This window comes from Anopheles marshallii, chromosome 3 (assembly GCF_943734725.1).
Source record: "Anopheles marshallii chromosome 3, idAnoMarsDA_429_01, whole genome shotgun sequence".
Taxonomy (NCBI): Eukaryota; Metazoa; Arthropoda; class Insecta; order Diptera; family Culicidae; genus Anopheles; species Anopheles marshallii.
The window spans coordinates 82,661,600-82,672,813 of record NC_071327.1 but is presented as its reverse complement, the minus strand read 5'-3'; the positions used below and the strand labels follow the sequence as shown (position 1 = coordinate 82,672,813).

The following is an 11,214-nucleotide window of genomic DNA, read 5'->3' as shown; positions in this document are numbered from 1 at the left end:
TTTCCATTTTCTTCTAGCAGGATTGAGTGTTTGTTTCATTTACGTATACTTGGCTTGTTTGTTTTGTATGAGTTATCTTCGCTCTTGCCCTGCGGCGTATCTCCACGTGCACCATTTTGGAAGTTTATTATTTTCCACGTTCGGGAAAAAATGTCCCAGGAAGCGATTTAAGTGCTCTTTTTCCTTTCAATTATGCGTCGCCTTACGGGAACCAGGTTGAAATCTTTACCAGCGTCCTGCTACCTTTTTTAAGTGCATCGTTCGTAATCATGCGGTTATCATCGTTGAGGGATTTTAATCTAACAGTCCACTCCGTGCATGTTGTCGAGTTTGTGAGCTTACAAGCGTGCCTCCAAATGTATGCAAATGTTATTTATTTATGTAATCGTCATCCGATTACATCCACCACTGGTCGCGCTGCTACAACCGGTGAGGTATAATCGAAGCATTCAACCAACCCCCGAAACGCACAAATCCATTTCAATTCCGGCTTCTTCTCAACGGCGTTCGAACGTCACACGAAACCTTTCGTTCACGCATTGCCGGTTCCAGATTTCAGAATACCCGACACCATTTCCACCATCCCCGATAATTGAGTTACCTTTATGCCGCGTGTTTGAAGACTTCCCAGCACCCCCACTTGAAGGGAGGGGAGAAAACCGAAAAATAAAACCCACAGGTCTCCCGCTCCGTCGTCCTTTAACCACGAACGGGGGTGGAGGCTCATTACGAAGGTAATAAATATTAATCAATTCAGACCTCATCATAGCGCACCGGCACGCACGAATAGTATCCTCGCTGGACACACTACTGTCGTGGTTTTTTTGTTCGCTCTCTCACACATTCACCTTCACCATTAATAGCATTAACCGATGAAAGGATAGCGAAGCAGCTTGCAGTCGGGTTAATTAATAACCCACTTCACCCGGTGACGGAAGGAACTGGGCAGGGCCTGTTCTATGGAATCTGTGCTGTGACCGAAATTCGACCGTGGGTAACGATTGTCGCTTCCCGTGCGCTTGTGCGGGGTAATTCTGATTGGGATGAATTTGTTTGTAAATTGCATTTCTATTCAAATCGGATGGCACGGTACCACTGGTACAAACGGCCCAACACAAGCTGGCATGGCACTGTTTACCCACATTGATTGGAGCAATTACTCGGCCACTGGTTCGCCTTTCTACTGCTTGAATTCCTTAGTTTTTTTTAAACAGTAAACTAAGGAAGGAAATTTTGTTTGCTCGACAGGCAAGCTGACAAGTTGATTAGAACGCTCCTACCACGAAGGGATGAGGAAAAAATCCTTCAAGGAAATGGGATAAAATCACGCAATTTTTTCTCCCAATTCATACTTCATCTAAAAATAGGAATCAAATTGATACAGTTCAACACGGTCGAGTAATTACGCGAGGGATTGTTGTTGTTGCGCATTCCTAACGCCCCTCAATTAATCGTAAAACATCGATTACGGTGACACTTGTTTGTGAAACATAATCTTGTGTACAATGCGATGTTTCACTTTAATTCTCGAAAACATTGATTAGGCGCCCCTTGATGACGAACAAAGGATTGTTTTCTAAAACACGTACTTCAGTTCGCCTTAATGGACCATCCGTGTCGTGCGGTAACGTAGAGCTTAGGACTTGATTGTGAGGCTATTTTTAACAGATGATGGCATGTTGCAAACAGTACTGCGAATCGGCCACATATTTCCTTCCAGTTTTTCATCTTGAAGAGTGTTTGTAGTTTGCCGTTTTAACCTGAGGTTGACACTCCATACTGGTAGTTGGTCTTTGGTGGACTAGGATTGGCATTTAAGCAAGATTTGGAGTTACACAATCTTACTCCCCAGAGTTGTCGGAGGTATTCTCCAGCATCGGTAGCAAGATACGTCGACGGGCATTAATGAACCAATTGTTTACCTGTAAACCACCGAGAAGAAAAAGAAATGTCCATGATAAATTTCAAGCAAGTTCCAGCAGTTCTGTGAGTGACCTACCTGAAGCAAGGTGAGATTGGTTTGTGCTGCTATCGCACGCTTTTCGTCCTCAGTAGGATAGGGATGCTGATAAGGCCACACAAGGCAGTAAGGCAGCACCAGGAGAAAAGAGGAGAAACAAAGAAAAAAAGATCAAAATTAGTTGAAAACATTGCAACGGCACGTTGGATTCATACTAACGACTAGATGCTGAAATAACCAAGCGCGCATTACACTGGTAGCATGCTTCGGCAAGATGCCTCGCTTCTGCCGTTTGCTCGAACTCGAATCCCCGTCCCCGAGTGAGTCAAGCTCGGAGTCTAGCTCATCGGAGCTCCCACACGGTGACAGCTGACCGGCGTAGATGTCCAGCGGTGAGGTAAGCGCAATTGCCGGTGGACATCTGACCGAGCTGAGAGGCATCGTATCGGTGTTAGGATGGATGGGTAGGTGAAACTGTTGCTGCTGGAATGCCACAGCGGCGGCAGTTGCTGCTGCGGTCAGGTCAGTAGGAAGCAAAGTGCCCGTGGAACCATCATGCAATGAAGGCAATCCGGCAAGTCCGGGCATTCCAATAGCTCCTCCTAGTGGATGCGAGTTTCCCGTATGTGACAAGTCTTCAAGCGTCGAGTTCTCCAAGATGATGGCACTGTTTGGTGACTGTATTGCTGATGATGTGGGCACTTGCTGGTGATGATGCAGTGCGTGCTGATCTTGCTGCTGCTGCAACGCTGGATGGGGCAGTGAATGTTGTGGATTTGATGTCTGAATACCCGGACCGCACGAACTACTGCAGCTCAGTAAGCCTCCCTTAGCTTGGAAGATTATAAACCCAATAGAACCAGTTCCTGGCCTTTGACCTCTATAAACGACTTACCTTGCATGTTACTGTATTCGCTTGTGTCACTTCCTTGCAGGTAATCCGTGTTCTGGTAATAGCCCTGGGCACTCCCGGAAAGATCCTAAAAGGTAGTGTCAAATGGGAGTGATACGATAAATGCTGTCTCAAAAAAGGGGTTTTGCACAACCCAAACCAACCTGTTCCGGACTGTTGATTGGACTGTTGGAGTTGGACAGATTGTTGTTGTGCTCGAGAGCATAGTCCGATCGTAGCAAGTTCTCCGACTGCATCTTACTACGCAGGCAGGCGATGTAGCGTGTGCAAAAATCTCGACACAACTCCTGCACCTTCTCCAGTTCGAGCAAGTGTATTCGTAACACTTGCAGTGCTTTGATCATTAGTCCATCCAGCTCACTATTGTTCGTTAGCAGGGGACGCTTTTCTTTCTCCAGCAGTTGTACGAAGGCCTATGGTTGGAAAGGAAGCAAACAAGGCATAGCATTTTAAAAGCAAGTTGGGTCGATGCCCGCTGAGTCCTACGATGTACCTGAATATCTCGGGAGAAACTATCTCCATCACTGGTGCCATTGTTGGATGACCCGTTTGGACTAGACGCGGAAGACGAGGAAGGAATGTAGCCTTGGGTAGCTTGTTCACATTTTTCTAACAGCAGTGCCAGCAGGGAAAATAGGGGATGTCTGAAAGGAAATGGTTTCGTATGAATGATGTATTGTAGTTGTTACGCTCTTAGTAATTATATTAATGTACCGAATCCAGGAACGAAAACGGACACGAAGTTTAACCGTTTACTCTGTCCAGTTTAGTTACCAAGCTTATACTAAACTCGTAATTATTAGTACGATTGCATACATCGTGCCTTATCGCACTCCAGAGATATCGGGGGAGATTGTCCTTCATGTAATAAAGCCATTACTATCTCATAACGCAGCGTAGATGCTATATACTTTACAATTTTCCTCCAAGTTCGTGACAATGACTGACAAGGTGATGCTGGAGACAACCGCCCGAGGAACCGGAACGAAAGGCGTTTATCCTTCCTTTCGTCCTTGCGCTTTAACGGCAAGGCGATGGCGGAAAACGTCAAAGATCCATTTCCAACTGACAACAAGCCATTTGCAGTCGTTGCAGTTCGTTTTCTCGCTTTCGTGTTTTATTTTGCATTGGAAATTTCTTTATCGTTTCAATTCCGTTCGCCCTCTTGCTCCCCCCTTTTGTCCCGTGATGCGTCGATGCACTTTTGCTTATTATATATGCCGTGAAATCCTTCTTCTGGCCACTCCCTTTTATTCCGCTATCTTCGGGAAAACTTGCCTGCTGTGCCGGACAAGAGGGGAAAACTCTGTCATCGTGTCATTTGTGGCCATTTTCCGTTCGATGAAGTGATGCAAAACGAGCAGCGACCGGGACCGGGACAATTTTACAATGTGCATAATACATTGTAGGAGCGAAGGCGGGTAAACCTCTCCAACATTTCCACCCATCCCGGTCAATCGTATGCAAATCGTGCCACTTCGAAAGGACTGCATTCAAACGCCAGTTCGTTCCCGGATCGAACGGTGGAAATGTCCCAAACACCGGATCATCTCCGAGCGGGAATTGCCGGGACGGTGGATGGTGGAGGTGTTATGGTAAAATGTGTTCTTTTCCTCCGGATTTGACTCTCAAGTGCCGGTCATCGGATCGCTCACGTAGCAACGGTGGTCGATCACGTCTTCGAGATGCATTTTCACAAAACCATATGTGTGTAACAGCTCGGTTGGTGTGTTGGACCGTAGACGAAAGCGGTCGATTGCAGGTTGGTGGAAACCGTCGCCACAGACGACCCCGATTGTCTTGCTCCTATTAGCATTTCCATCTGTGTACGACTTTTTCCGACCGTGTAGTTTCATTCTTGTTCGAGCGGTTTCAGCATTTGTTTCGCGTTAGCTGCATTTGATTATTTTTAGTATATTGACGAATAGTACAGTGACGGCGGTGGTCGCTGAAGGTAATACTTCACCAGACTAACGTTTGGCCTTTGTTAGTTTCCCTGCTTTAAATTCCAAACCATTGTATCGTACGCCATCGAGGAGCGCATCTATAATTCGTTAGTTGAAGCGCCCGTTCAAGAGGCTGCACACTTTAACGTGCCGTTATCGGAGTTATATTCATCACTAGAACTAAAAGCGATACGAAACATCAAATGATTAAAGAAAGAAAGTAAAACATAATCAGTACAATAAATTTGGTTTGGTCGAGGATCGTTTTTGAGGTCTTTGATGTTATACCGGCCGTTTTAGTGTGCTTTGATCTCCTAAAGATGTACCAAATATTGCATCAAAACTTTGGATTGATTTAAGGAATAGTTTGAGTTATGACGTTTAGCAACCGTATTCCGTCCGTCCGTCCAGTAGCGCAAGAAGACTTCACATTGAAGTCGTTGTCAGATTGAAAATTTTTCCTTTTTTAATATCTTCATGAATTAAATTGCTTTTACTACAACTATCCTTTCGATTTGATTCGGGGGACGACAAAAAGCAATTGGTAATATGTTCTGAATTAGAAAGAAATAAAATAATGCTGTTACACATTCTTTCTGTTTTCGTCCCACTTCGTGATGTCTTCAAGGTGACATCATTCCAATTCCAATGCCAAGATGCAGTAGACATGCAAGTATTCAAAAGCATGATCTTCCCCAAAGTCAGAGTCGTCCCACCGCACAAACACAATCGAAACGGCAATAGACAAGAGCAAACAATTTTTCCTTTGGCGATCTAGGATTGCGATTGTACTCACTTGTAGACCGCCCGCTTGTCGGCCTCGAACTGTGCCTGATCGATGTCGCTGAGGCCGTGTGGTGAGATGGTCGAACTGCCGGAGCCTGTGGAGGCCGTGATTGGCCCACTGCCAGCACCGTTGTTGCTCGTGCTGCCGGTGCTGCCATTGCTGTTGCTGCCACTGTTGACTGTGTTTCCGACCACGCCAGTACCGGTGCTTCCGGCACTGGTGCCGATGGTGCCCAATCCGGATGCCGTCACCGCCGACACCGGAACCGCCGTTACGCTATTTTCTTGCATTGTGTGCAGTTAGGTGCGCTGTAGTGAAGCTTGACGAGGAAGGAAATATTGCGCCACGTCCACACCGATGAATCAGAATTTGAATATCCTTTTTTTTTTTGCAATACTTTTATCACAATATAGTAGGTGTGCGAGTGGAACTGTGCGTATTTTTCTTCTAATATCCCTGGCTGGGATGTTTTGGGATTCGGCTGCAGTTTTTATCACCAGAATCAGCTTGTTTTGGATGACTTCACAAACTCATCTCGTAGAACCGTGTTCCATTTCGCTTGCACGTTCTTTTAATTCCTCTCTTTACGTCAACTACATTGACATCAACTTGCAAATCGTCCAGCGATTGTTAAGACATTACTTCCAGCCGGTAGCCACAGTACAGCAACAAGCATTAAACAGAATCTGCAATGGAAAATGGGGGAGGGAAAAATGACAGAAATTAGTTTACGTTGATAAACTCGGCAATAAAGTTGATTATCAAACACAAAACAGGCACAAGGCATCTCATCTCCATTTGATTATTCATTCAAATTGACCCATTTTGGATTCGCCCCCCGTATCGCATTGCGCATCTCGTTTTATTGTTTATTTCTAATCTATTGATCTCTCTAAACAAGGACCGCATGTCTATTTAATGTCCCTTTTATGATCGTTCATCCCTGCTGGAACCGTCACTTCGGGGACGTTTATCGCACACCGTACCAGTCAATGCTATCTGCGCGATTGAAACAAATTATGCACTGCTCGTTGGAGACCGTAAATCCAAACATCAAGGGTGATGACATGATGTCCTCCCAAAAAAGTAGACATGCTCAACCGTTCCCCATCCCGTACCCGTGCAGCAAATCAACCGAAATAAATTGTTATCGATGCACCAAAGCATGTGGTTTTTTCGCTAACGAAAACAAAAAACAAACCCCACTCCCAAACTCAATTCCACGGCCGCCCGAACGACCGGCGATAAATCTAATCCTAAAATCAGCAACCCGAAAAAAAAGAAACGTACAGTTCGTCCTCTGCTCAACCCGGAATGATAAACGATTCGCCACAAATCGAGGACCACCGGTACTGGTGAGTGAGTTCGCGGTTCGGAACCAATCAACAAACGCTAAAAGTAAAAATCCTAGGCACGCACACGAGCGCCAGTAAATCATTCCGAAATTCATCCACATTCGTTGGGTTGAGGAAGTCTGCAAAAGGGGGTGGGGGGGAGGAATCGGAAGAATTTAACAAAGGGGAGGGGGAGGGGAAGCAAGGGATGTCTCATAAATAAACACTGTACAAGCTATCAAATTCAAATCAATATCGGGCCATCATGTTGATGGCAGTGACGTTTGGAGGACTCCTCGAGAATGCCGCATCATGGAGCGATCCATTTTCCTCCCCCTTTCTCTTTGGCTGTGATTTGGAATGTGATTTCTTTCAAACTGTGTTTGACTGCAACTGAAGGGACAGCTTTCCCCGGCCATGCATTTCCCTATCTTATGTATGGCAAGTAGATTGTTGACTCGTGCCTTCGTCAACTACGGCTTTCTCCGCTCGTCCAATCGAACCGCATGAGGGAAATCCGAACGAATCAAACTTGCGAACAAAAACGAATGAAATGTTGCCAATAAATCCTAACCGAGCCTCAACATTTCAAGCAAAAACAACCCCCAAATACATTCGCGATCAATTTGTGTTTTATCTGGCATGCTTTCACGGGTCCTTCCAAACCCCGAGCACCCGCACAGGAGTGGGATGAAGTTAAAGTTGATTGTTTTCGGGGGCGAACTAGGCGCGATACACGCTCCAACTACAACATGCGCCCTTCATTTCGCTGGCAAGGCGGTTGGATTTTGAAATTTTATTCGATCAAGAATTACTTCCATTTCGCATAAGGGACGGCCGACGAGCAGCAGAGCATTTACGAACTTAAAACACGATTTACGACCTAGTGAAAGTCACCGGTTTTTGGCAGCGAAATCGGATTGGGCATGGGGGTCATGGAGGCTTTTAATGCGCCCCGTCAGGATGAAGTTTGGCAATTGTTTATTCGCTTTCTCGCACACTCCCACTGTCTGGTTGGATGGTTGGCCGATGTTTAGACCGATTGTTTCTCCACCAAATGCCCAAAAACACAATTACCCACAGATTGGAGTGGAGGGACACGGCCAAATCCGTTTATGCCGCGTGCAACCACCCGCTTTCAATGCAGTGCAGCAATAAACAATAATCGTTGTTATTATGACAAATGCAACAGTGAACTAAAGGGAGGAACCCGAAAGATAGTAAAGGGTTAGTAATGACCAAAGGTTGTTTTTTTTTTATTCGTGTGTTCAGTGTCCTGCGATTTGATTCAGTGCTGGTTCGATATAAATTGTCGTTCCCGCCGATCGTTCGATGGTGCACCTAATCCTTTCGAACGTTCGCCGGGAAAATATTAACCCTTCAATGACGCAAGCATTTGATGTCCTTTGGGGGATAATTCTTCAGCAGATTCATATATACGGCAGGGTTCCAATATTATACTTGGCTGTTATTTCTGTCTTGGATGGTCTAAGGCTAAGACGTCCGGTGTTTTTATGACGTCATGATAACAGACTGTTGAAACCAAATGAGTCTACGCGTATGGCTCGTCAATTCTTAAAACTGGATATTATACAAGCGATAGAAATCTAATCTAAATCTAAATCCTATTTCAATCTGTCCAAAATGTTCTAATCTGCTCAGTTGGGCTCACGGTCGAGTGCCTTTGTTTCCCAATCCATTATCCCGGCCTTTCTTTCTGGCGGACGCATCAACGCCATCACTCCATCTCAGTTTGGGCCTGAATCCTAAATCTAAATGCACTTTACGGGCTAGGTCGTCCGGTGTAATTCTAATGACGTGACCAACCCACCGGAGCATGGCTTTCTCTAGAACGCGTCTAAGAGAGTTTCGTCAGTTTTGGACAAATTCCATGTCTCAGAGGCTTATACTGGAACTATCGATGAACCCCAAAAACTTTCTGCCTTGCTCACCCCCAAAGCCACATGGTATTGACCCGTAAGGGTTAAATAACCAACCACTAGAGCCAGGGCAATTTGGCACAACCAACCGAAAATGGTGCCTCAAAAAACACATTCGCTCCACCGCAGGCGGCAACGTATCGTGATGGTTAGTGGGTGGCATAGTACACTCCACCACCCGCCATCCACCGCCCTAATTCGTCATTCGTCGCGTCCTGCCCTAGACCTCGGTTACCCAAGCGCGGTACCACACACGCACCGACCGCAGCGCGCAACAATTTGAAGAGGTTGATTGTGATTTGAATAATTTCGGCTAAATTATGATTCCACATCGCCACGGACCAGGTCGGATCATTCATCATTGAACCGCACACACCGGTCACACAAACAGCGAACCGTTCGATGGACCGGATCCGGTGGCACCAAGGCGCCAGGCGAGGCACCGACAACGGTTACAGTGCGACAGCATTTCATCAGATAATATTTTCGCGAACGCGCTTCGTAAATGCGAGGATAATGGTGTGTGTGTGCCTTTGACGCAACCGTACTTGATGGGGCACATTTTGCTTTAATTATCCTTTATTACTTATCGTAAATCACCAATCGGTCCGTGGAGCACTTGTCGGGACACGGGAGTTTTTGCATGGCGCTACTTTCCGAACGGATGGATCGGATAAGCGTTTATCAGCATGCCATTTCTGGCCGTCGGTTATCGTTTCACGATCAACAGTACCACTAGCCGTAATGGTCAGTTATTTTGGGAGATGCTTTTATATTACAGCCGCTGCATAATTACCGAACTCTAATAAGGAGCAAAAATTAATCTACAGACACAGGTCCGCATTAGTTGTGTCGTTATTTACTGTTTCACATTAATTCGGACCGTCCATCCCGTCGACAAATCGCTTCCATTTCCAGCGTGCTTCACTTCACGTCCAAAACCTACAATCAATTCAGCAAACCCAAACACTGACGGTTGAAAAATCGTCCACCCGAAACCGACTTACTTACGCGAGGCAGAAGCAAACGTCTATCTGCAAAACGGTAGCTGAAGCGAAAAAATAAATAAATACATCAAATCGCCACCGACATAGCATTAATGGACGCCCACTTAGACCTGATGTGGCCTCCCCACAGGACGTCTGCACCTCGAAATCGAGCCGATAATTGTATCTATTAAATCAATGCTCACCGTACAAATTATCTCACTCCGTTTGGGTGGTTTTATTTATGGCCAATCAAAACGCGTCGTAAAGTAAGGTTAGGGTCAGCCAACCTCCTGGGGGGGGGGGGGGGGGGGGGGGCAAAAAAAAGTTTTTGCCTCATGGATCTTCGATAGTGAGCTGCGCTGGAGTTTTACTTTTTTAGTTCGATTTTCAAGTTGCGGTAGAGAAGTAGAGAAGAAAGTGCTGGTTTGAGGGTATTTTTTGGGGTGTGTGTGTGTGTGGCATGTTGATAGTGCAAATGGTGCATAGTTAATTTAATGACATACAATTTACTACCACTGTTCGCGTGCTTGCCGTGTCTCGTTTTCTCTCTTTCTCACCAGCACAAGCTGCTTAGTTGGCTTACGCGAAGGATATGCCACCGGTTGCTTGCTCTTCATTTACAAACTCACCTCAAGGAAGTGAGTTCCACAAGATCGTGCCTTGTTCTAAGTAAATTGTGAACTTTGTGCCCCCGGTTGAAATGTTAGCCCCAATGGCATCATCCTCCCGGGGCGGCAATCAAGCCTGAGGTGATTTATTTGACATTTATTTCACGGCCTACTTAACCGCCGTTGTGCCTATTTTTCGATCAAGCAAACAAGACTGCTCTTATCATCCGGTAAATTCAGTGTGTGGTCCGTGCCTTCGAGTCCCTGACCTTACCACTTGAACGTCACTGTTCAGTTCCGCGAACCGGATTAATCTATCACACGCGGTGTGCCTCTTCAGGAGCTTAGCAAAACATGCTGGAGAGAATGAAATTCTAATGATCTCTCGAGTGCACAAATGCGAACGGTACAATCAATTTGGCTGTAAGTAATGAGGGTCCATTATCAGCCACAGTTACTGTTGTTCATCTTTACTTGTTTTACCACGGTGCGAACATATTTGTCTGTCGAAATTTCAGGCACTGTTTGTTTCTCTCCAGTCCTGGCGAGAGAGATTAATTTCTAGCATGCAAAATACCACAAGCTTGCATAATCTGTCCAGAAAGACCCGACACCGAGCACCCGTCATAATGTAGCACCATCTGCTGCGGGAGCATGATTAAAGAAAAACCAAATTTAATGCTGTCGCACTCGCTGTCACAGGAACCGGGCGCATATCGAGTGTTTGTTTTTGCTGA

At 45.8% G+C, this 11,214-nt stretch overlaps 1 protein-coding gene across 1 annotated transcript; it reads right to left on the bottom strand.

Annotated features, from left to right (window-relative positions):
• Window positions 1–1,841: 1,841 nt before the first annotated feature.
• LOC128713681 (homeobox protein PKNOX1-like) lies at window positions 1,842–5,896 on the bottom strand. Its single transcript, XM_053808544.1, has 7 exons — window positions 5,616–5,896; window positions 3,367–3,517; window positions 3,017–3,286; window positions 2,856–2,940; window positions 2,180–2,793; window positions 2,000–2,065; window positions 1,842–1,922 (listed from the first exon to the last, which is right to left on the bottom strand). Exons 1-7 carry the CDS (start codon window positions 5,894–5,896, stop codon window positions 1,842–1,844), a joined length of 1,548 nt encoding a protein of 515 aa, XP_053664519.1.
• Window positions 5,897–11,214: the final 5,318 nt, after the last annotated feature.